At 40.9% G+C, this 24,296-nt stretch overlaps 1 protein-coding gene across 1 annotated transcript in view; it reads left to right on the top strand.

Moving 5' to 3' along the window:
* The window catches only part of FANCC (FA complementation group C), a 361,687-nt gene that overhangs the window by 117,972 nt on the left and 219,419 nt on the right, over positions 1–24,296 (top strand). Inside the window, exons 3-5 of the mRNA XM_023735819.1 lie at positions 4,570–4,654; positions 19,005–19,118; positions 19,217–19,311. Of these exons, the coding sequence (XP_023591587.1) occupies positions 4,570–4,654; positions 19,005–19,118; positions 19,217–19,311 (294 nt within the window). The remainder of the gene's footprint in view (positions 1–4,569; positions 4,655–19,004; positions 19,119–19,216; positions 19,312–24,296) is intronic.

Below are 24,296 nucleotides of genomic sequence, written 5' to 3'. Positions count from 1 at the left end.
TTATTGCTATAAACTGACCTCTGAGCACTGCTTTTGCCATGTCCCAAAGGTTCTGGTAGGATGTGTTTTCTTTCTCGTGTGATTCTATGAATTTGTTTATTCCAACCTTAATTTCTTCTGTAACCCAGTAGTTTTTGAGCAAGGTGTTGTTCAGTTTCCATGTGTTTGATTTTGTTTTCCTTGCTGTTTCTGTTATTGATTTCTACTTTTATGGCTTTATGCTCAGGAAAGATGCTTTGTAATATTTCGATGCTTTGGAGTTTGTTTAGGCTTGCTTTATGGCCTAATATCTAGTCTGTTCTGGAGAATGTTCCACGTGCATTAGAAAAGAAAGTATACTTGGCTGCTGTTGGGTGGAGTGTTTGGTATATGTCTGTGAGATCAAGTTGGTTGATTGTAGCATTTAGCTCTCCTGTGTCTTTGTTGAGCTTTTGTCTGTATCTTCTGTCCTTCAACCAAAGTGGTGTGTTGAAGTCTCCTACTACTATTATGGAGCTGTCTGTCTCTTTTTGCAGTGCCATTAGAGTTTGTTTTATGTATTTTGGAGCCCTGTCATTGGGTGCGTAAATATTTATTATAGTTATGTCCTCCTGGTGTATTGATCTTTTAATCACTATGTAGTGTCCTTCCTTATCCATTGTGGTGGATTTTACTTTAAAGTCTATTTTGTCAGAGATTAATATCTCCACTCCTGCTCTTTTTTGAGTGTGGTTTGCTTGATATATTTTTTTTTCCATCTCGTGAGTTTTAGTTTGTTTGTGTCTTTGAGTCTACGGTGTGTCTCTTGTAGGCAGCATATGGACGAATCGTGTTTTTTTCATCCAGTCTGCCACTCTCTGTCTCTTTATTGGTGCGTTTAGTTCCTTTACATTCAGCATAATTATTGATAGGTATGAGTTTAGTGCTGTCATTTTGATGTGTTTTTTTTTGTGTGTTGTTCACAGTGTCTTTGTTCCACTTAATTTTCTGTGCTGAGTCATTTTTCTTTATGTAGTTTCTTTTCATCTTTTTCATTGTTGTTGATTTTGTGTTTGCTGAGTCTTTATATTTTTCTGTTTTTTTATTTTGACTTGTAGGAGTGTTAGTTTCCTTTGTGGTTACCTTAATATTTATCCCTAATTTTCTAAGTTTATACCAGTCTTTTATTTCTTTATATCGCCTTGACTTCCTCTCCATATGAAAAATCTATGTCTACATTTTTTAATTCCCTCTTTTTTGTTTTAATGTTGTCATCTTTTAGATATTGACATCTCTTCCCCTATTTTCAGTGTTTTAGCTTTGATTTACTTTTGTGACTTGCCTATTTGGGTTCATATCTGGTTGCTCTGTCCTGTGTTCTAGTCTTGGGTTATCTGATATTACTGATTTTCTAACCAGAGGACTTCCTTTAGTATTTCTTGTAATTTTGGTGTGGTTTTTGCAAATTCCCTAAACTTCTGTTCATCTGGAAATGCCCGAATTTCACCATCATATTTGAGAGACATTGTAGCTGGATATATAATTCTTGGCTGGAATTTTTTTTTCCTGCAATGCTTTAAATATGTCTTCACATTGTCTTCTTGCCTGCATGGTTTCTGCTGAGTAGTCCGAGCTTATTCTTATTTATTGACTTTTCTTTGTAAATGACTTTTTGTTTATCCCTAGTCACGCTTAAAATTCTTTCTTTATCTTTGGTTTTGGCCTGTTTGGTTATAAGATGTCTTGGTGACTTTCTTTTGGGATCTGCCTTATGTGAGGTTCGATGAGCATCTTGGATAGATATCTTGTCATCTTTCACGATATCAGGGAAGTTTTCTGCCAACAAATCTTCAACAATTCTCTGTGTATTTCCCCCACCCCGTTCTGATACTCCAGTCACTCGTAGGTTATTCCTCTTGATAAAGTCCCGCATAATTCTTAGGGTTTCTTCAGTTTTTTAAATCCTTTTATCTGATATTTCCTCAAATAACTTAGTGTCAAGTGCTTTATCTTCAATCTCACTAATTCTGACTTCTGTTGCCTCAGTTCTGCTCCTATGACTTTCTGTTGTCTAATTCTGAAATTTTATTGTTAATCTGGATTTCTGATTGCTGTCTCTCTCTGGATTCTTCCACCATGTTAAATTTTTCAGTATGCTCTTCTCTAGTCTTTTTAATTTCCTCTATTGTGTGTTCTGTGTTTTGCTTAATTTCCTTCCTGATTTCTTGAAGAGTTCTGTATGTTGGTCTTTTGTATTCTGCCTCCGGTAATTCCAAGAAAGTTTCCTCCTCTGGAAAATTTCTAGGTTCTTTATTTTGGGAGCTTGCTGAAGCCATCATGGATTGCCTCTTTATGTGATTTGATATTGACTGTTGTTTTGGAGCCATAAATAAGTTATTATATTTATTTATTTTATGTTTGCTTACTGTGTCTTAGTTTCTTGTTTTTTGTGAAATGCCCAGATAGACTGCTCGTAGGAGCTACTTTGATTATTGGCACCTTTGAAACTCTAATGTCCTGTCACCAGGTGGTTAGATCTATTACAAGGTATGTAAGCTCAGGAGTCCGTACACTCCTCCTGTATGGATTCAGCTCAAGTGCCCAGGTAGCTAGCCACCAAGTGTGTGGTGTAGGCTCTCACTTACAGTCTTAGACAAGCATGGGTGATTTATGTAGTCACAGGCATCTGGCTGCTGCAGGGGGATACACTCTGAGCAAGGTAGGGGCCTGTCGGCGGCCCCCATGTTTCCAGGAGGAAGGCGTGTCCCTCTTCCCTAGAGCACGTGGGTGGATGGGTTTTGTAGCCAGACTATGAGCACTGAATGCTGTTGGTTTTAAGGACTGGTGGGCACTTCTTATTCATAGGCCCTTATCGCAGGTAGCTAGGTGATGTGGGTAGAGCCACCAGTGCTCAGGCTCCTGATGTGGGTAGGTGAAGACCCTGCTTAATGGGCACAGCCGTGTAAAATATCAAGAACCTGCCACTTCACAGCTGAAACAGTTGAAGTTAGACTTCTGGTATATACCCTGTTGTACTGCAGTAATGAGGGCCTAAGCTGTTGAGATGGGCCGACACAAGTCTGTGCAGGGGGAAAGGCACTCAAAGTCCATGGATCCCTTATGCCTTTGCCTCTGCAAAGGAGCTCTGCCTATCCTAGCTTCTTGGCTTAGGCGAGCTGGCAGTTTATTTTTTCCCCTGTTTGTTAATTTATTCACTCTTCAACTCAGGGAGAATGGCTCCTGGCATGTGACGGATCGTACTTCTGGCCCAGGGGACTCGGCAATTGCTAAAGCGGGTCTGGGACCCAGTGCAGAGCAGGGAGCGGGCAGGTAAATGGGAGAGAGGTTTTTCACTAAGGGGGCTGTTTTTGATCCGCGTGGTAGTCCGTACGGAATTACTTATCTTTTGTTGGATCGAGGGCTGCTTCTAACTGGTTCTGGGTGGCTGTGTAGACTCTCTGGTACTGGGTCTCTCCCCGATGCGGAAGACATACCTCCTGAGCACCACTGCTTGCCTGCCTCACCACTCACCCCTGAGCTGATCAGGCCTGAAGGGCTCAGGCTCTCGCTGGGTCAGGACTGGCAACTCCTCACTGCTTCCTAACCATCTCTCCCTCCCCCGTCACTCTGTCTGGTTCCTCAACTCTGCCTTTGATGGTCAGGGCTCCCAGACTGCCATATATAGTCGAATCACTTGTTTTCTCTGGTCTTTGTAGTAAGAAGGTCCACCGGAAGCGTCTGCCTACTCTGCCATCTTGGCCTCGTCTCCCCAGTGCTCATTTTTAAAATTGTAACTTGACCTTTATGTGGTCCCAGAAAGTCTTGGGCTAGCCTTGATGCTGAGAGAAATGTAAGGAATTTTTTTTTGCTGCAACAGCAAGAAATGGCCATTGTTTTGGCTTCCTGCACATTATCTCAGTTTTGTCTTATTTTTAAGCTCTCATAGAAAGTAAAGAGGTGGGAAAACGAGTGTACAACACCATGTGTACTTTCTAATCTTAAGCTGTTTTCCATTTGGTTGATCTTTTTTTATTTGCGGTTTTAGGTTGCTGTAGACTAGGTATGATGTCATTTAGCATATAGCAATCAAAACAGTAATAAACAGAGATATGTATCTTTATACTTTGGCTTCTTTTATTTCTTTTTACAAGTTCCAGAGTTCTTTTTAAACCTTCTTTGAAATAACCCAACTGCAGCTGAATTGGGAACCTCTCTTATTATTTTAGAATAAAAACTCAGGGTGAAGGTATTATAGGAATAGACAGTTTTTAGTCACCAATAATGTTTTTTTAACTTGCATGCAGTCTTTGCTATTTTTAAATACATTGGTCTTTCTTGACTTAACTTATGTTAAGCATAAGTGAAGTAAAATTAATTTTGTAACATAATTCATTTTACCCTAGTTTTGGTGACCTGGTTTAAGGATGATGTATAGTGGTTGCTTGTTAAACTTTGTTTTAATTACTTACATGAAGAGCTCCTTTAATCTTTTTTAGTATAAAATATATGCCAACAAGAAGCATTCAAGTTCCCTCAATGTATGGTGTCAGTTCGGTCTTTCTGAAGTTCATAGTGTCCTTTTACTAAGCAAAATGTAATTTTCTTTTACAGGATTCCAATACAGTCATTGAAAGATTCCCCACCATTGGTCAACTGTTGGCAAAAATTTGCTGGAATCCTTTTATCTTAGCGTATGGTAAGAACTCAAAGTGTGTCCTCTAAAAACACCAATCTTTGCATTGTGTAAAAAATGCAGAGTTTTAAATTATAAATCTTTCTACTGTTTTTAATGTAACAGCTTATCAAATGTATTCATTTTTCCATTTCAAAGATGGTATCCTTTACTGTTGTTTATATATATGTGTGTGTGTGTATAGATAAATACACAAGCAGATCTATAGGAAATTAGGGCTTTTTGTGTTAGGGTACAGAAACTCAGAGGATGACTTAAATATCCATTTTTGTCTATGATAACTTTCATAACTTGATTTTTGATTCAGTGTAAAATTGTTATACCAATGATACCGAGTTTATTTCTTTGTCTCACATTGTCATGTTAGCTCACATAGTGTTTCCCATGTGGTAAAGTCATTGTCCAGAGTCTGAATTCTGCCATGACTCTGCCATAATTTGGGGATGATGCTTTGGTTTTACACAAGGTTAAGAAGAATTTTAGAAGACTTTGGGGGAGTGTTTCTTCACTGACCTGCCTACCTGCCCGGCCCCATTTCCTGTTTATTCTTTCACATATTGTCTTAGGCTGGGTTCTCTAGAGAAGCAAAATCAGTAAAGTGTATAAATATATATATAGAGAGAGATTTATATCAAGGAAACAGCTCACACGATTGTAGAGGCTAGACCATCCCAGCTCACGCAGTTACAGAAGCTGGCAAGCCAAGATCGGCAGGTCGGAGAGCAGGGCTTCTGCTCAGAGGCTGTGAAGATCGACGTTTTGGCAGATAAGCTGACAGCTCAAGTCCCGAGAACCAGAGATGAGACGACAGGAGGCAGTCGCAGGATTCAGAGAGAGCAAAAAGCCAGAACGTCTGCTTATATTAAGATGTGGGCCACACCCCCAAGGAGACTCCCTTTCATCTGATTGGCTACTCACAGTATATTCAATCATGGGAGTGATTACATTAAAACACTGAGAATCATGGCCCAGCCAAGCTGACACACAATCTTAACCATCACACAGATACACTGCGTGCACTGTAGCCAAGTTAGAGTACTAGCAGGGCCAGAACTCTGTTGTTTTTTAAGTTTCTCATTAAACAATTAACATACATATTGTTTTGTGACATTGGTTGCCCACTCCACGATATGTCAACACTCTCCCCTGCTTGATCTTGGGTTCCCCATTTCCATTCATCCAACTTTCCTATCCCCTCCTGCCTTCTCATCCTTGCCCCTGGGCTAGTGTGCCCATTTAGTTCCGTATACATGGTTGAGCTACGTGTGTTATTTCTTTATACCTCCTTGACTTCCTCTCCATATGAAAGACTACATCTTTTAGTCCTTCTTTTTGTTTTAATGTTGTCATCTTTTACATATTGACATCTGTTTTCAGCTTTGGTGTATTTTTGTGACTTCCCTATCTGGGTTTATATTTGATTGCTCCGTCCTGTGCTCTAGTGTTCGGTTGCTATCTGTTGTTACTTATTTTAGAACCAGAGGTCTGCCTTTAGTATTTCTTGTAAATTTTAGTTTGATTTTTACAAATTCCTAAAACTTCTGTTTATCTAGAAATGCCCTAATTTCGCCATTGTATTTGAGAGACAGTTTTGCTGGATGTATAATTCTTGGCTGGCAATTTTTTCCTTCAAGTCTTTATATATGTCATCCCATTGCCTTCTTGCTGGCATGGTTTCTGCTGAGTAGTCAGAGTTTAGTCTTACTGACTCTCCTTTGTAGATGACTTTTTGTTTACCCTAGCCACCCTTAAAATTGTCTCTTTTTCTTTGGTTTTGGCAAGTTTGATTATAATATATCTTGGTAACTTTCTTTTGGGATCTATCTTTGTGGGGTTCGATGAGCATCTTGGATAGGTATCTTCTCATCTTTCACAATATTAGGGAAATTTTCTTCCAACAAATCTTCAACAATTCTCTCTGTATTTTCTGTTATCCCCCTGTGTTCTAGTACTCCAGTCACTCATAGGTTATTCCTCTTCATATTGTCCCACATAATTCTTAGTGTTTCTTCATTTTTTAAAATTCTTTTGTCTGATTTTTCCTCAAATAAGTTGGTGTCAGATGCTTTATCTTCAATCTCACTAATTCTGACTTCCATTGCCTCAGTTCTCCTCCTATGAGTTTCTACTGAGTTGTCTAATTCTGGAATTTTATTGTTAATCTTCTGGATTTCTGATTGCTATCTCTCCGTGGATTCTTGCAGCCTGTTAAATTTGTCATTGTGTTCTTCTGTAATCTTCATAAGTTCCTCTATTGCTTTGTCTGTGTGTTCCTTGGCTTGGTATGTGTTTTGCCTGATCTTCTGAAGAGTTCTGTATATTAATCTTTTGTATTCTACCTCTGATAATTCCAAGAAGTTCTCTTCCTCCGGAAGATTTCTTGATTCTTTGTTTTCGGAGCTTGCTGAAGCCATCATGGTCTGCCTCTTTATGTGATTTAATATTGACTGTTGTCTCTGAGCCATCAATAAGTTATTATATTTATTTTATGTTTGCTTACTGTGTCCTAGTTTCTTGTTTTGTTTTGTTTTGTTATGCCCAGATAGGCTTGTGTGAGGTCACGTGAGCTAGTTTGATTGTTGACATCTTTGAAGCTTTAATGTCCTGTCAGCAGGTGGTTAGATCTGTTACTAGGTATGTGAGCCCAGGAGTCTGTTTACTTTTCTTGTATGGATTCAGCTCAGGTGTCCAGACAGTCACCAAGTGTGTGGTGCAGGCTCTCACCTAGAGTCCTAGACAAGCATGGGTGATTGGTGGAGGCACAGGGATCTGGCTGTAGTAGGGGGTCATGTGCTGAGCGAGGCAGAGGGCTGACAGCTGCTCCTGAGTGTCTGGGAGGAAAGCATGTCCCTGTTGCCTAGAGTGTGTAGGTAGGTGGGTTTTGCAGCTGGACTATGGGCACCCAGTGCTGTTGGCTGTAAGGACTGGGATGCACCGCTTTTTCTTGGACCAGTGTTGCAGGTTTCTAGGTGGCGTGGGTGGAGCCACCAGTCCTCAGGCCCCTGATGTGGGTAAGTGAGGACCCTGTTTAATGGGCAGAGCGGTATCAAATGTCACAAACCTGCCACTCCACCATATGGCTGATATAGTGAAGTTAGGCCTCGGGTATATACTCTGTTGTACTGTGCTAATGAGGGCATACGCTGTTGAAATGAGCCCACACAGGTCTATGCAGGGGTGAAAGGTGTTCAGAATCCACGGGCCCTTTATGCCTGTGCCTAGACAAAGGAGCTGTGTCTGCCCTGAGTTCCCAGCTTAGGGGAGCTGGCAGATTATTTTTCCCTGTTTGTTAATTTGTTCCCTCTCCAAAGCCAGGAGAATGGCTCAGGGTACATGATGGGTCCTACTTCTGGCCCAGGGGACATGACAATTGCTGAAGCCAGCCCAGGACCAGTGCAGAGAGGGGAGGGAGCAAGTAAATGGGAGAGACTTTCTTCCCAAATGGGGTGTTTTTTGATCCGTGTGGTAGGTTAAACGCATGTACTTATCTTTTGCTGATTCAGTGCCACTTTTCACTGGCTCTGTAGGCCTGAGCAGACTCTTCACCACTTAGTCTCTCCGGACATGGAAAACAGGTCCTGAATGCTATGCCTGCCTCACTGTGCATGCCAGCTGATCCGGCCTGCAGGGCACCAGCTCCCGCTGGGTCAGGTCTGGCAACTCCTCGCTGCTTCTGAACCATCTGTCCCTCCCCCTGCCATTCAGTCCTATTCCTCAACTTTTCCTTTGATGTTCAGTGTTCCTAGATTATCATATATAATCCATTCACATGTTTTCTTGGGTCTTTGTTGTAAGAGGGACCACAGGAAGCGTCTGACTACTCGGCCATCTTGGCCCCACCTCTCCCTACATGTATTATTGTTCGTTTTATGGGCCTGTCTAATCTTTGGCTGAAGAGTGAGCCTTAGTAGTGATTTCATTACTGAGCTATAAGCGTGTCGAGGGGCCATACTCTTGGGTTTCTCCGGTATCTGTCATACCAGTAAATCTGGCCTTTTTTTTGTGAGTTAGAATTTTGTTCTACATTTTTCTCCAACTCTGTCCGGGATCCTCTATTGTGATCCCTGTCAAAGCAGTCAGTGGTGGTAGCCAGGCACCGTCTAGGTGTGCTGATGAAGCTCTCTTCTTATTTTATCTCTTTTCCTCTTAAACCATCTTTGAAATAGCCCTAAACCCAAAACCAACCACAATGCCATTGAGTCAATTCCGACTCATGGCAATCTCATGTGTCACAGAGTAGAACTGAGTTCCATAGGGTTTTCTTGTCTGTAATCTTTACAGAAGCAGATTGCTAGGGCTTTCTTCCATGGCACCACTGGGTGGGTCGAACCACCAATATTCAGGTTAATAGCTGAGAGCAAACATTTGTGCCTTCCAGGGACCTGAACTATCCCTGCTAGGGCTAATTTAAGAACCTCTCTTAGTGCTTCCATGCTTTCCAGCATCTCCTGCTATTCTAGCCCTTATTACACTGTCTTATAATTGTTAATTTGCTTACATGATGCCCCGGAAGATTAAAGGCCTCTTGAGAGCAGGACCCCTGGTTTTAGTTCCCTTTGTTGTCCTAGGGCCTAGCATACAGGGTACAAGGCACATCTGAAGGTGCACAGTTGAGATTTGTTGTCTTGAATTGACAGTATTGTTATCCAGTGTAATACTTTTCATATTTTTAAAAATAAAAGACTAATTGAATAATCTAATGACATTAGAACCAAAAATAAAATGAATATTCCCCTTTGATGTTTTAAAGAATTGTACCGTTTCCCTGTTCTAACCTGGCATTAGTCATTATAAGAGACGTGAACTATGTGGGGAGGGGATGACGTGCACATTTGGTCTGTGAGCACATACTCATGGGTGCATCATATACACCCAAAGTCACTCCCCTCACCCCATCTGTTAGTTCTTCCTCTCCACTTATGCCTCTTTCTTCCACTTCTTTCCTTGAGCTGACTCTTTTTCTCCCTACCCACTCACATTTTTAAAATTCTTGATGTAAAATGGCAAAGCTACCCCAACAGTATGGCCCCCAGACACCCTCTTAACTCAGTTCTGAAGTCATTCCCGAGGTTCACTCTTCAGCCAAAGATTAGAGAGGTCTGACGAATACGCTTCATAGTTTAATGATGTATATGAGACTAAATGGGCACATGAGCCCAATAGCAAAGATGAGAAGGCTGGAAGGGACAGGAATACTGGACAAATGGAAACAGGGAGCTCGGGGTGGAGAAGGGGAAAGTGTTGACACATTGCAGGTTTGGCAACCAATGTCACAAAACAATTTGTGTATTAATTGGATAATGAGAAACTAATTTGCTCTGTAAACTTTCACCTAATGCACAATAATAAATAAAATGGCAAAGCCAGTGAACCATTGCTATATTTGCCTACCAGGGCCACACTTAGTTGTCCTAAATTTATGTACTTTATCCAGGCCAGTTTCTCTAAAACATCTTTGACTAGAAATACATTTTATGTACATAAGTGTATGTATATATGCTTAACACACACAGATGAGCACACATACAGTTATACACACAGAGATGTACATGGGCACAAGATATAATTAAAACGTGTTTCATGAAAGAATGCTTATGTACAACCCATATTTACTATATCTTAAAAATGGTGTTCATGACCCAAAACTGATTTCACAACCCATTGTTGGGTCATGACCAAAAGTTTGGAAAACATTGAGCTAGGACAATGCTATGGATGGTAGGAGAAAGGAAAATAAATTATTGAATTTCCTCCATTATAATGCATGCTTCATGGATTTAATAACTGCTTTTTAGAAAAAAAGAAATACTACCACCTAAAATGTATATGGTGAAGGTAAGACATATCCCCAATTCAGAAATGTTAAAATGTGAAAAAAGTTTGTGTTATAGAATTGAAGAGGTAGAATGAGAGTCATTGCTCTGGGCTCTGTTCTATGTGGAGTACATGTCATTATTGCCATCAAGTCGTTTCTGACTCATGGTGACCTCATGTATTACACAGTAGAACTGTTTCATAGGGTTTTTTTGACTGTAGTCTTAACAGAAGCAGATCCATAGGCCTTTTCTTCCTTGGTACCGCTGTGTGGGTTTGAACTGCCAACCTTTATGTTTGCAGTCAAGCGAAAACCCTTGCACCACCTAGTGACCTGTGGAATACACCCCCCCAAAAAAGAAAATCCATTGCTGTCGAGTCAATTCCAACTCATAGCAACCCTATAGGACAGAGTAGAACTACCCCATAGGGTTTCCAAGGCTGTAAATCTTAGTAAGCAGACTGCCACATCTTTCTCCCACAGAGTGACTGGTGGGCTTGAACTGCCGACCTTTTGGTTAGCAGCTGAGTGCTTTAGCCAGTGCACCACCAGGGTTCCTTGTGGAACACACAGTGTATCTAAATGAATTCTTGATGAACAGTCTTGCAGGATAGGTAATTATGGGTTAGGGTAAGCCACTTTCCCCACAGTACAAAACTATTAAGTGAGAAGGCCAGGATTCCGCCCCTTATCCAACTCCAAAATCCACCTTGTTTCAATTTTCTGCCCCTGTTGGATCATACCATCATGGTTGGAAAGGGCCAGATATTTATTGAAGGTTTTGTGTGTGTGTATGTGTGTGTCTGTGTGTGCCAGGATTTAGTAGAGTATGGCTCACAGTTTCTGGCCACTGGGAGCTGCCAGTCAGGGAGAGAGAAAGTATAAGCAGATGAGTCTGGCTCCGTGGGATGGCTCCTGTTGCTGAGAGGAAGGAGGGCCCAAGTTTACTCTCAGAGTCAGACAGGGCTTCACAGGAGACACCGTGTTGGTGCTGACTCTTGGAGGACAGTAGATGAGATGAGAATGTCTGAGACACAACACTGAACTGGCCAGGACTCAGATTCCTTATTTGTAAAAGTGAAGGTTGACCCCTTTGGCTCTAAACTTGTTATCTGTCCCGTAATCTTTCCTTAGCACCTTAACTACATTACATTGACCCCCTCTGACAACCAGAAACAAATCCTCCATCTCTTTCTGTTGCAGCACTTTTGTTATCTTTTGAACTGCCCATTAAATTTCAGTTTCCTGTTTGAGGTATGCCCTTGGTTCTGGCCTCCACGTGTCTGTCAGTTTGTCATACTGTGGGGGCTTGCATGTTGTTGTGATGCTGGAACCTATGCCAATGGTATTCAGATACCAGCAGGGTCATCCGTGGCAGACAGGTTTCAGCTGAGCTTTCAGAATAAGACTAGGAAGAAGGACCTGGCAGTCTACTTCTGAAAAAAATTAGCCAGTGAAAACCTTATGAATAGCAGCAGAACATCGTCTGATATAGTGCCGGAAGATGAGCCCCTCAGGTTCGAAGGTTCTCAGGAGACAGCTAGGGAAGAGCTGCCTCCTCAAAGTAGAGTCAACTGTAATGATGTAGATGGAGTCAAGCTTTTGGGGCTTTCATTTGCTGATGTGCCACAGCTCAAAGTGAGAAGAAATAGCTGCAAGCATCCATTAATAATTGGAACATGGAATATACAAAGTATGAATCTAGGAAAATTGGAACTCATCAAAAATGAAATGGAATGCATAAACAGAGATATCCTAGGCATTAGTGAGCTGAAATGGACTGGTATTGGCCATTTTGAATAGGACGATCCTATGGTCTACTGTGCTGGGAATGACAACTTGAAAAGGAATGACGTTGCTTTCATAGTCAAAAATAAACATTTCAAGATCTGTCCTGAAGGATAATGCTGTCGGTGATAGGATAATATCCACACGCCTACAAGGAAGACCAGTTAATACAACTATTACTCAAATTTATGCACCAACCACTAAGGCCAAAGATGAAGAAATTGAAGACTTTTACCAACTTCTGCAGTCTGAAATTGATCAAACATGAATCAAGATGCAGTGATAATTACTGGTGATTGGAATGCAAAAGTTGGAAATAAAGAAGAATTGGTAGTTGGAAAATATGGCCTTGGTGATTGTCATGCATTGAATTGTGTCCCCCAAAAATATGTGTATCAATTTGACTGGTCCATGATTCCCGGTGTTGTGTGATTGTCCACCATTTTGTCATCTGATGTGATTTTCCTATGTGTTGTAAATCCTGCCTCTATGATGTTAATTAGGGGGGATAGGTGGCAGTTGTTTTAATGAGGCAGGACTACAAGATTGGACTGTGTCTTGAGCCAATTTCTTTTGGGATATAAAAGAGAGAAGTGAGCAGAGAGACAGAGGGACCTCATATCACCAAGAAAGCAGTGCCGGGAGCAGAGTGCATCCTTTGGGCGCCGGATTCCTGCGCAGAGAAGCTCCTGGTCCGGGGAAGGACAGATGAGAAGGACCTTCCTCCAGAGCTGACAGAGAGAGAAAGCCTTCCCCTGGAGCTAATGCCTTGAATTTGGACTTCTAGCCTACTAGACTGTGAGAAAATACATTTCTCTTTGTTAAAGCCATCCACTGGTGGTGTTTCTGTTATAGCAGCACTAGATAATTAAGACAGTGATAGAAATGATGCTGGAGATCACATGATAGAATTTTGCAAGACCAACGGCTTCTTCATTGCAGATACCTTTTTTTTAACAACATAAACAGTGACTATACACTTGGACCTCGCCAGATGGAATACACAGGAATCAAATTGCCTACATCTGTGGAAAGAGACAATGGAAAAGCTCAATATCATCAGTCAGAACAAAGCCAACTGCTGACTGTGGAACAGACCATCAGTTGCTCATATAGAAGTTCAAGTGGAAGCTGAAGAAAATTAAAAGAAGTCCACAAGAGCCAAAGTACTACCTTGAGTATATCCCACCTGAATTTAGAGACCATCTTAAGAATAGATTTGACATGTTGAACACTAATGACCGAAGATCAGAGGAGTTCTGGAAGGACATCATACATGAAGAAAACAAGAGATCATTAAAAAGACATGAAAGAAAGAAAAGACTGAAATGGATGTTAGAAGAGACTCCGAAACTTGTTCTTGAACGTAGAGTAGCTAAAGCAAATGGAAGAAATGATGAAGTAAAAGCGCTGAACAGAAGATTTCAAAGGGTGGCTCAAGAAGACAAAGTAAAGTATTATAATGACATGTGCAAAGATCTGGAGTCAGAAGACCAAAAGGGAAGGACATGCTTGGCGTTTCTCAGGCTGAGTGAACTGAAGAAAAAATTCAAGCTTTGAGTTGCAGTATTGAAGGATTTTATGGGGAAAATATGAAACGACGTAGGAAGCATCAAAAGAAGATGGAAGGAATACACAGAGTCACTATACCAAAAAGAATTGGTTGGCGTTCAGTCATTTTAAGGGGTGGTATATGATCAGGAACTGATGGTGCTGAAGAAAGAGGTCCAAGTTGCACTGACGGCATTGGCGAAAAACAAGGTTCCAGGAATTGACAGAATACCAACTGAGATGTTTCAACAAATGGCTGTAGCACTGGAAGTGCTCACTCATCTATGCCAAGAAATTTGGAAGACAGCTACCTGGCCAGCCTACTGGAAGAGATCTGTATTTATGCCTATTCCAAAGAAAGGTGATCCAACTGAATGTGGAAATTATCGAACAGTATCATTAATATCACTCCCAAGTAAAATTTTGCTGAAGATAATTAAAAGGCAGTTGCAGCAGTGCATCAACGGGGAAGTGCCAGAAATCAAGCCAGATTCAGAAGAGGACGTGGAAGCAGGGATATTATTGCTCATGTCAGGTGGATCTTGGCCAAAAGCAGAGTATACCAGAAAGATGTTTTCTTGTGTTTTATTGACTATGCAAAGGCATTCAACTGTGTGAATCATAGCAAATTATGTATAACATTGCAAAGAATGGGAATTCCAAAACACTTTCTTGTGCTCATGAAGAATCTGTACCTTGATCAAGAGGCAGTCGTATGAACAGAACAAGGGCATACTGCATGGTTTAAAGTCAGGAAAGGTGTGTTTCAGAGTTGTGTCCTTTCACCATACTGATTCAGTCTATATCCTGAGCAAATAATCCAAGAAGTTGGACTATATGAAGAAGAACGATGCACCAGGATTGGAGGAAGACTCATCAATAACCTGCGTTATGCTGATGATACAACCTTGCTTGTTGAAAGTGAAGAGGATTTGAAGCACTTACTGGTGCAGATCAAATCCACAGGCTTCAGTATGAATTATACCTTAACATAAAATAAAAATTCTCACAACTGGATCAATAAGCAACATCATGATAAATGGAGAAAAGATTGAAGTTGTCAAGGATTTCATTTTACTTGGATCCACAATCAGCACCCATGGGAGCAGCAGTCAGGAAATCAAATGACCTATTGCATTGGGCAAATCTGCTGCAAAAGACCTCTTTAAAGTGTTAAAAAACAAAGATGTCACCTTGAGGACTAAGATGCGCCTGACCCAAGCCATGGTATTTTCAATCGTCTCATGCATTCAAAAGCTGGACAATGAATAAGGAGGACTGAGGAAGAATTGACTCCTTTGAATTGTGGTGTTGGCGAAGAATATTGAATATACCATGAACTGCCAAAAGAACGAATAAATCTGTCCTGGATGAAGTATCACCAGAATGCTCCTGTCTCAGTCATCTAGTGCTGCTCTAACAGGAATACCACAAGTGGATAGATTTAGCAAAGAGAAGTTTATTCTCTCACAGTCCAGTAGGCTACAAATCCAAATTCAGGGCATCAGCTCCAGGGGAATGCTTTCTTCATCAGCTCTGGAGGAAAGTCCATGTCATCAGTCTTCCTTTGGTCTGGGAGCTTCTCTGCGTAGGAACCTCAGGTCCAAAGGACACACTCTGCTCCCAGCACTGCTTTCTTGGTGGTATGAGGTTCCCATGTGTCTCTCTGCTCGCTTCTCTCTTTTATATCTCAAAAGAGATTTCATTAAGACACTGATCTTGTCAACCTCATCAGTATAACCTCATCACGGTGATAGAATTTACAACACATGAGGAGATCACATATAATCTCATCATAGTGGTAGAGTTTACAACACATAAGGACATCGCATCAGATAACACAATCATACAATACTGGGAATCATGACCTAGCCAAGTTGCTACACACATTTTTGGGGGGACACAATTCAATCCATGACAGCTTCTTAGAAGCAAGGGTGGTGAGACTACGTAGTCACATACTTTGGACATATTATCAGGAGGAATCAGTCCCTGGTGAAGGACATCATGCTTAGTAAAGTGAAGGTTGAGGCAAAAAGAGGAAGACCCTCAGCGAGATGGATAGACACAGTGGCTGCAACAATGGGCTGCAGCATAACAACGATTGTTAGGATGGTGCAGAACCAGGCAGTGTTTCCTTCTGTTGTACATTCAATCACTGTGGGTTGAAACCGACTTGACGGCACCCAACAATACCAACTTGGTTCCGAGCTCATTTTCAGAGTACAGGCAGCTAACACAAAAAAGCAAACCCATTGCCATCGAGTTGATTCTGACCCATAGAGACCATATAGGACAGAGTAGAACTGCTGCATAGAGTTTCCAAGGCTATAAATCTTTACAGAAACAGACTGCCACATCTCCCGCAGAGCGGCTGATTGGTTCGAACAGCTGACATTTCAGTTAGCAGTGGAGAACTTCACCACTTCTCCACCAGACCTCGTTAGAGGCAACTGAGGGGTTCAAAATTCCATGAGTAATCAAATCTTGCCTATGTCGCCACTCTTGTTTTACCAGTTGGGCACTTTCTTCCTGGGAGGAACCTTTTCTTGCAGTTTTATAATACCAAATTACTTTTTAAATACAGTAAAAATAAACAGTTGCCATCAAGGAAAGAAGTAATCTTCCGCAGTATTGAGAACAGGATCAGAAATAAGCACAATAAGGAAGGAAGAAGGATTTGAAATGAAAAGACACCACAAAGGAAAGAGAAAAAGAGTTAGATAATAATGAAAGGGAGAGAATACCTTTTTTATCCAGTGGTGTTCTTTGAATGGACCCCTGGTGGCACAGTGGTTAAGAGCTCAGGCTGTTAACCAAAAGGTTGGCAGTTCAAATCCAACAGCCGCTCCTTGGAATCCCTATGGGACAGTTCTACTCTGTCCTCATGAGGTCACTATGAGTCGGAATCAACTCAACAGCAATGGGTTTGGTTTTTGGTTATTTGAATAAAATGCTGCCTTTACTTCCTTGGAATCCTGGCCCCTTGGATCTAGCTCTGCCCTCATGATTAAGCATAATAGCTGTAACCACTCTTTCTCACTGTATTTGTTATGTAATAAAAACAGTTATTGTCCAGTAGATTCCAACTCATGGTGACCCTACGTATGTTACAGTTGAACTGTGCTCCGTAGGGTTTTCAATGGCGGTGATCTTTTGGAAGTAGATCGTCAGGCCTTTCTTCCGGGACATCTCTGGTAGATTCGAACCACCAACTTTTTGATTAGTTGCCTAGTGCTTAACTGTTTGCACCACGGACGGACATTCATTTGTTATGTAGGCGTAAAAATTGACCCAAAACTTAGCAGCTTAAAACAATAAATATTTATTGTTGGAAAAAAAAATGCTGCTTTCACACCTTTAAAGTTTAAAGAATTAGTTTAGATTCTAGTTGGAATTTCAGATCCAGGTATCAAAAAAGAAAAGTATTGGGTGGCAAGTATATGTTCATATATTTCTTTCCTTCCCACTCATTTTTAGAATCTGAATTTGCACTGAGATATGCTGTCTGGAACTGTCCTGCAATTAATCCCATACAGTTTTCTATCTCACTTAACCTGCTCTGCGGAGTGCTCCAGCCCAGTCTCAAGGCCTCTAGGGAGGAGTCTGACAGATGCTGTCCCCTGTGGAGAGTGCTGGTGGTACTCATGAATAACAATGACAGCCTGCATCTGTAACTCACCAAAGCGAAGTCAGTTGTAAGCTCATTAGCGGTGCATTTCAGTGCAGTGACTCTGGGCAAAGAACAGCAACTCTGAAAGGCTGGGGGAGAGTTTCTCTCTTTCTCTTTTTTAAGAGAAAAATTGGAAGTAATATACTTGTTGAAGTAAGTGAAGAATGATTCAACACCTAGGGAAAACTCTTATCTTCTGGATTCTTTTAAATTTAAGCTCGATGAACTAATGTTTCTTTCCTTCCCTTCTTCTTTTCTTTTGGTGATGAGTGTCTGGTTTTTGGAAATGCTCCCCGTCAAGTTGCACTCTTTTTAACACTGGTAGTTGCTTGCATAAGCATACCATTGAATGCATCTGTCACACTTGCTACCTGAAAACAGTTAGAATTTACACATAGACAGAACAGCAGTCTCGTTGTAAACTGTGCTTTGATCAAACTTGAAGAACCCCAGGATCTTCAGAGGTTGAATTATAAGACTCTTGAAAGAAACTGATCTCAGCCAAGCCAGTGATGTATTTGAGCTCATAACAACTAGAGGGAAAAATGAATGTCCCTCAGAATAACCCCTGATAAAGCCATTTTGTTCAGTATACCAGTTATACCAGTTACTGTGGAATCGATTCCGACTAATGGCGACCCTGTGTGTGTCAGAGTAGAACTGTGCTTTCAATGGCTGTGATCCTTCGGAAGCAGATCGCCAGGGCTTTCTTCTGAAATGCCTCTGGGTGGACTCGAATCTCTAATTTTTTGGTTAGTAGTCTAGGGCTTAACACTTTGTGCCACTCAAAGAGTGTTTGTTCAGAGATGTTAATTATTGGGGGAGCACAAACTTATGGCTATTTATGGGAGAAAATGGGCTTAAATGACTGTTAGCATCCTTTGATTTGTGGATGAAAATACAGAGGTAGCTTACAGTAGTGTGTATTTTTCTGATATCTTTGTTAGTGGAGCCTTTAGAAATGCTGTGTTTATTAGATTGCAGAAGAGAAGAAGGTACAGAGTCTCTGGTGACTCTGCAGGGCATTCAGAGTCTTGGTTTCCTCTGCCTCACCTCTGCAGCCTTTTTGCAAAGTCCAGAGTTGCTTTCCTCTAGTTTAGGTACCGACACTTCAGTTTTTAGGTCTCATTTTTGCTTCTCACTCTTGTTATACAATGTCCAGCTGGAATGGAGTCAATCGCCACAAGAGGAAAAAAAAAAATTAAGAGTCTGGCTCACCAAGTAGATGTTTCCTCCAAATCTAAGATTGTAAAGTTCAGAGTTTTCATCTTATATTTGGCAGTGTTTTAAATTTTAAAGAATTAGGAGCATGTAACAGGTTAAATTTGTTTTAACAAGTATTGTGGCAAATTAGAAAGTTAAAAGATTAAATCAGAAATATTGATTACTGTAGCAGTTAGGTTGCCTTAAGAAGGTTAAATTACTAAGGGTTTGAAATGTAAAATAAACTAGTCTCGAGAAAAGCACAGTTGTTTCAGTTCTTTCAATCATTCTCTTTTGGCTTTAAAAATTGCTGCTGTTAACAGAAAGGAAGTTAACCACACAAGAGCTAAGCATAAGTGATCCCGAACCCACAAGAAGAAAAAACCACACAAAGTTAAGCTTCACGCATGGTCCTGGATGTTTATTCTGTGAATTTAGTAGGTTGAGATATTCCTAATGTTTAAAAATTTTTTATACTATCTTTTCTTCTTTCTATTCGATAAAAATCTACTCATTTTCTTTTTTATTTTTTCAGATGAAAGCCAAAAAATTCTAATATGGTGCTTATGTTGTCTGATTAAGAAAGAACCACTGAATTCTGGAGAATCAAAACTTAACTCCTGGATACGGGTAAGAGAGTGAATTTTGCCCTGCTCTGCTTTGAATTAACTTGCGTATTTAAAGGTGCTGCTTTTACAGTCCAGTTCTACGACATTTTAGAAGCTTCTTCAAACACATCCTTCATTGTTACATTATAGTGCTGGATGTAAGGTTATTGAAGAGTTTTTTTTTTTTTTGCTTGATTGGCCCTTAGGATGAATTTTCCCATGCCTACAAGACCTCATGTTGAGTGGTTTTGAAAAGGTTACTTTCAGGTAATTAAAAGAATGTACACTATTTCTTTCCAGGACTTGCTATCCTTTAGAAAATTCCTTCTCATTTCCTGTCTAGTTTAAGTACTTATTCATGCATCTCCAAGTCCTTATCTGCCTCCCTCAGAACCTATTCTATAGTAAAAATAAAATTCAGAAGTGTCCTGGGAGAGCAGTCTTTATTTTGCATCCTTCAGGTGGCACCTGGGCCAGGATGCCCACAGACTACCACCGGGCTGCTACTTGACCATTGCTGCTCACTGTCAGATCAGGTAACCTGCTGGTCTAGTCCAGATAGCTGACAGCTGCCTGGATATTCCGTTGCCTGTTTCTGCTTCCTCTTGAAGGTCAGGGCGAGGCGGGGGATGCTGTTAGGCTGGGCTGTGACTGCCCTCACCGCCAGCAAGTTGACTGTTCCTCTCCGTGACCCCTGACTGTACTGTTCCAACAACCCCAAGGACTTGCTGATGCCTATCAGAATCCCCTTAGTATGCATATTGTTCATATTAGCTGCTTAGTATTATGAAATCACCCAACTCGATGGATGCAGATGGTTTTGTCTGTTGATATGACTGGTAATATCGTTACATTTACTGCTTTTTATGATGCCTTTGTTTTTGACAAAATTAGTAACAGAAATGACAAAGACAGTATTTATATTTTTCTGTTAGATTGAAAGAATAGAAGACACAGTAGACATGAAAGGGACTGGGCGAGAGATGAAATTTGAAACTAAAATAAAAGAATGCAAAATTTAATTGGAAGGAAAATGAATGTAAAGAAGTGAAGAAAGGAACTGAGAAGTAGAATTAGGGGGAAAGGTATGAAAAACAAGGCTATAGAAATAAAATAACATATTAAGTCTTTAATTTTAAAAAAATCTTTGCTTCTGCTGAGTATTTGATACCTTAATGATTAAAAAAACCCACTGCGGTCAAGTCAATTTTGACTCGTAGCAACCCTGTAGGACAGAGTAGAAGTGCCCCGTAGGATTTCTAAGATTGTAATCTTTATGGGAGCAGACTGCCACATCTTTCTCCCACAGAGCAGCTGGTGGGTTCGAACCACTGACCTTTGGGTTAGCAGCTGAGCGCTTAACCACTGCACCACCAGGGCTCCTCATTTTAATGATTACTTAGGATATAGTTTTATATTGGCTAGCTCATTAAGTTCTTTAATAGGAGGTCTAATAAAGTGGTTTTTAGGGCGATTGGGTTAACTTTCTTCATTTAACTCAGGACTTTATTAGTCTATTTTCAAATTTCTAGCCTTATATTTTATTCTGTGGTATCCCCCTATTTTATACCGTGTCCATTTATTATTGTTGTTAGCTGCTGTCCAGTCGGCCCCTGACTCAAGCCAATCCCATGCACAAGGGAATGAAATGCTGCCTGGTCCTGTACCATACCCAGGATCAGTTGTGGATCAGACCATTGTGATGCATAGGGTTTTCATTAGCTGATTTTCAGAAGTAGATTTCCAGGCCTTTCTTTCTAGTCTATCTTTGTCTGGAAGCTCTGCTGAAACTTGTTCAGCATCATAGCAACAAACAAGCCTCCACTGACAGATGGGTGGTGGCTGTACATGAGGTACATTGGCTGAGAATCGAACCCTGTCTCCCACATGGAAGGCAAGAATTCTACCACTGAACCACCACTGCCTCTGTCTATTTATTATTATTAAGTAATGAGCAGGGAGATGAAGTTCAAACACTTAATTCCTACCTTCTGGGAGTTCAGAGACCAGTAAGCAGATAATTCCAAAGCGGTGTGACTGGGGTATTGGTAGAGTTGTGTGGAGGTAAAATGGACACAGGAGAGGGATACTTGTTCAGACCTGGAGATTGGAGATGTTTCCTGGGGGAGGTGATATATTAGCTGAGTGTTGAAGGATGACTAGGGGACCAGGGATTGAGTTAGGGAAGATATTCTGGCCAGCAGAAAAAGCATGTAAGCATGGTGGTGAGAAAGCAAACATACTCAAGGAACTGCAGGTGCTTAGATATACCTGGAGCTTGGAATGTTTGTGGGGTTGATGATGGAGCATGAAGCCGGAGGGACAGATAAGCAACAAGCCTTACGTATGTTTATGAGAAGTTTTTATTTTTTATTGAAGATGGCGGGGAAATCACCAAAGTATTTTAAACAGAAAAATCATATGACCAGATACGGGTTGTAGAAACCAACAGCCAAAAAAAGAATTTGGCTTGGAAGTGAGCACCGGTAGGACTTTGGGAGCTATTGTCATGGTAACTTGTGTGTAGTGAGAAATTGTGAGCAGGGCCAGACATGGATATTTTTATGCCCCAGGCAGAGGGTGTCAGCAGCACCCTTTAATATAATGGCACCAGAAGAAGCATCTATTTATTCACTTATTTTATTTCAAATAACAAATTAACAAATTGAGGAAAATAATGCAATAAAAATATAGATGGTCCTTTGTCAAGGAATGCTTCCTGATAGCTTCCACTGCCTGTCTGGTGCAGTGGTCAGTGAGGCACCCGCTTCTGTGCAGGTTACTTCAGGGCCCTTCACAGGACCCCACTTGTGATTCATACCTCATAAGCTGTCTGGAGTCGTTTTAGCATGGCAGTGAACTTTTTGAGCGAGATTATAACAGTAATTTGTTTTCTTACACATGAGAGTATTTTCTTTTTTATTTCATTGTTGTACTTTAAGTGAAAGTTTACGTTTCAGGTTAGTCTCTTATATAAAAATTTATGCATACGTTGTTATGTGACCCTAATTGCTCTCCCTATACTGTGACAACACACTCCTCCTTTCCACCCCTGATTTCACGGGTCCATTCAACCAGCTCTTGACCCTCTCTGCCTTCTCATCTCAACTCCAGACAGGAGCTGCCCATTTAGTCTCATGTATCTACTTGAGCTAAGAAGCACATGCTTCACGAGTATCATTTTATGTCCCATAGTCCAGTCTAATCTTTGTCTGAAGAGTTGGCCTCGGGAACGGATTTAGTTCTGGGTTGATAGGAAGTCCGAGGCCATGCCTTCTGGGGTTCCTCCAGTCTCAGTCAGGCAATTAAGTCTGGTCTTATTACTCGAATTTGAGTTCTGCACCCCACCTTTCTCTGGCTTCATCAAGGACTGTCTGTTGTGTTCCCTGTCAGGCCGGTCATTGATGGTAGCCGGGCACCATGTGGTTCTTCTGGTCTCAGGCTGATGCAGTCTCTGGTTTAGGTGGCCCTTTCTGTCTCTTGAGCTAATACTTTCCTTGTAACTTTGGTGTTCTTCATTCTCCTTTACTTCGGGGGGTTGGGACCAATTGATGCATCTTAGATGGCCGCTCACTAGCTTTTAAGACCCCGCACACCACTCACCAAAGTAGGATGCAGAACATTTTCTTAATAAACTTTGTTATGCCACTGGACCTAGATGTCCCCTGAAAGCATGGTCCCCAGACCCCTGCCCCTGCTACTCTGTCCCTCAAAGTGTTTGGTTGTGTTCAGGATACCTCTTAGCTTTGGTTTAGTCCAGTTGTGCTGACTTTCCCTGTAGTGTCTGTTGTCCTTCCCTTCACCTAAGATAATTCTTGTGTATTATCTAGTTAGTGAATAACCCTCTCCCTTCCTCCCCACCTCGTAACCATCAAAGGATGTTTTCTTCTATGTTTAAACCTTTTCTTGAGTTCTTATAATAGTGGTCTTATACAATATTTTCCTTTTGTGACTGACTAAATTCACTCAGCATATGCCTTCCATATTCCTCCATGTTATGTTTCACTGATTCATGGTTGTTCTTTATCGTTGCGCAGTATTCCATTGTGTGAATATACCATAATTTGTTTATCCATTCATCCATTAATGGGCACCTAGGTTGTTTCTATCTTTTTGCTGTCTATTTGTGTGATGGCTCTTATTTCTCTAGGATACGTTCCAAGGAGCGGGATTGCTGGATCGTATGGTACTTCTATTTCTAGCTTTTTGAGGAAGCACCAAATTGATTTCTCAAGTGTTTGTACCATTTTACATTCCCACCAACAGTGTATAAGTGTTCCAGTCTCTCCACAACCTCTCCAACATTTATTATTTTGTGATTTTTGGATTAATGGTAGCCTTGTTGGGGTGAGATGGTATCTCATTGTAGTTTTGATTTGCATTTCTCTAATGACTAACAATTGTGAGCATTTATTCATGTGTCTGTTAGCCACCTGAATGTCTTCTTTGGCAAAGTGTCTGTTCATATCTTCTGCCCGTTTTTTAATTGGGTTATTTGTCTTTTCATTGTTGAGGTTTTGCAGTATCTTGTAGCTTTTAGAGATTAGACGCTGATCAGATTTGTCATAGCCAAATATTTTTTTCCAGACTGCAAGTTGTCTTTTGACTCTTTTGATGAAGTCTTGATGAGCGTAAGTGTTTGATTTTTAGGAGCTCGCATTTAGCTAGTCTCTCTTCAGGTGCTTGTGAATTGTTAGCAATGTTTTGTATTCTGTTTATGCCATGTATTAGGGCTCCTAGCGTTGTCCCTATTTTTTCTTCCATGATCTTTACCGTTTTCGATTTTACATTTAGGCCTTTGATCCATTTTGAGTTAGTTTTTGTGCATGGTGTGAGGTATGGGTCTTGTTTCATTTTTTTGCTGATGGATATCCAGTTATGCCAGCACCGTTCGTTAAAGAGACTGTCTTTTCCCCCTTTAACGGACTTTGGGCGTTTTGTCAAATATCAGCTGCTCATAGGTGGATGAATTTATGTCTGGATTCTCAATTCTGTTCCATTGGTCTA

Source organism: Trichechus manatus, unplaced genomic scaffold (genome assembly GCF_000243295.1).
Source record: "Trichechus manatus latirostris isolate Lorelei unplaced genomic scaffold, TriManLat1.0 scaffold00082, whole genome shotgun sequence".
Classification (NCBI taxonomy): Eukaryota; Metazoa; Chordata; class Mammalia; order Sirenia; family Trichechidae; genus Trichechus; species Trichechus manatus.
This window is presented reverse-complemented; position numbering and strand designations above follow the sequence as displayed.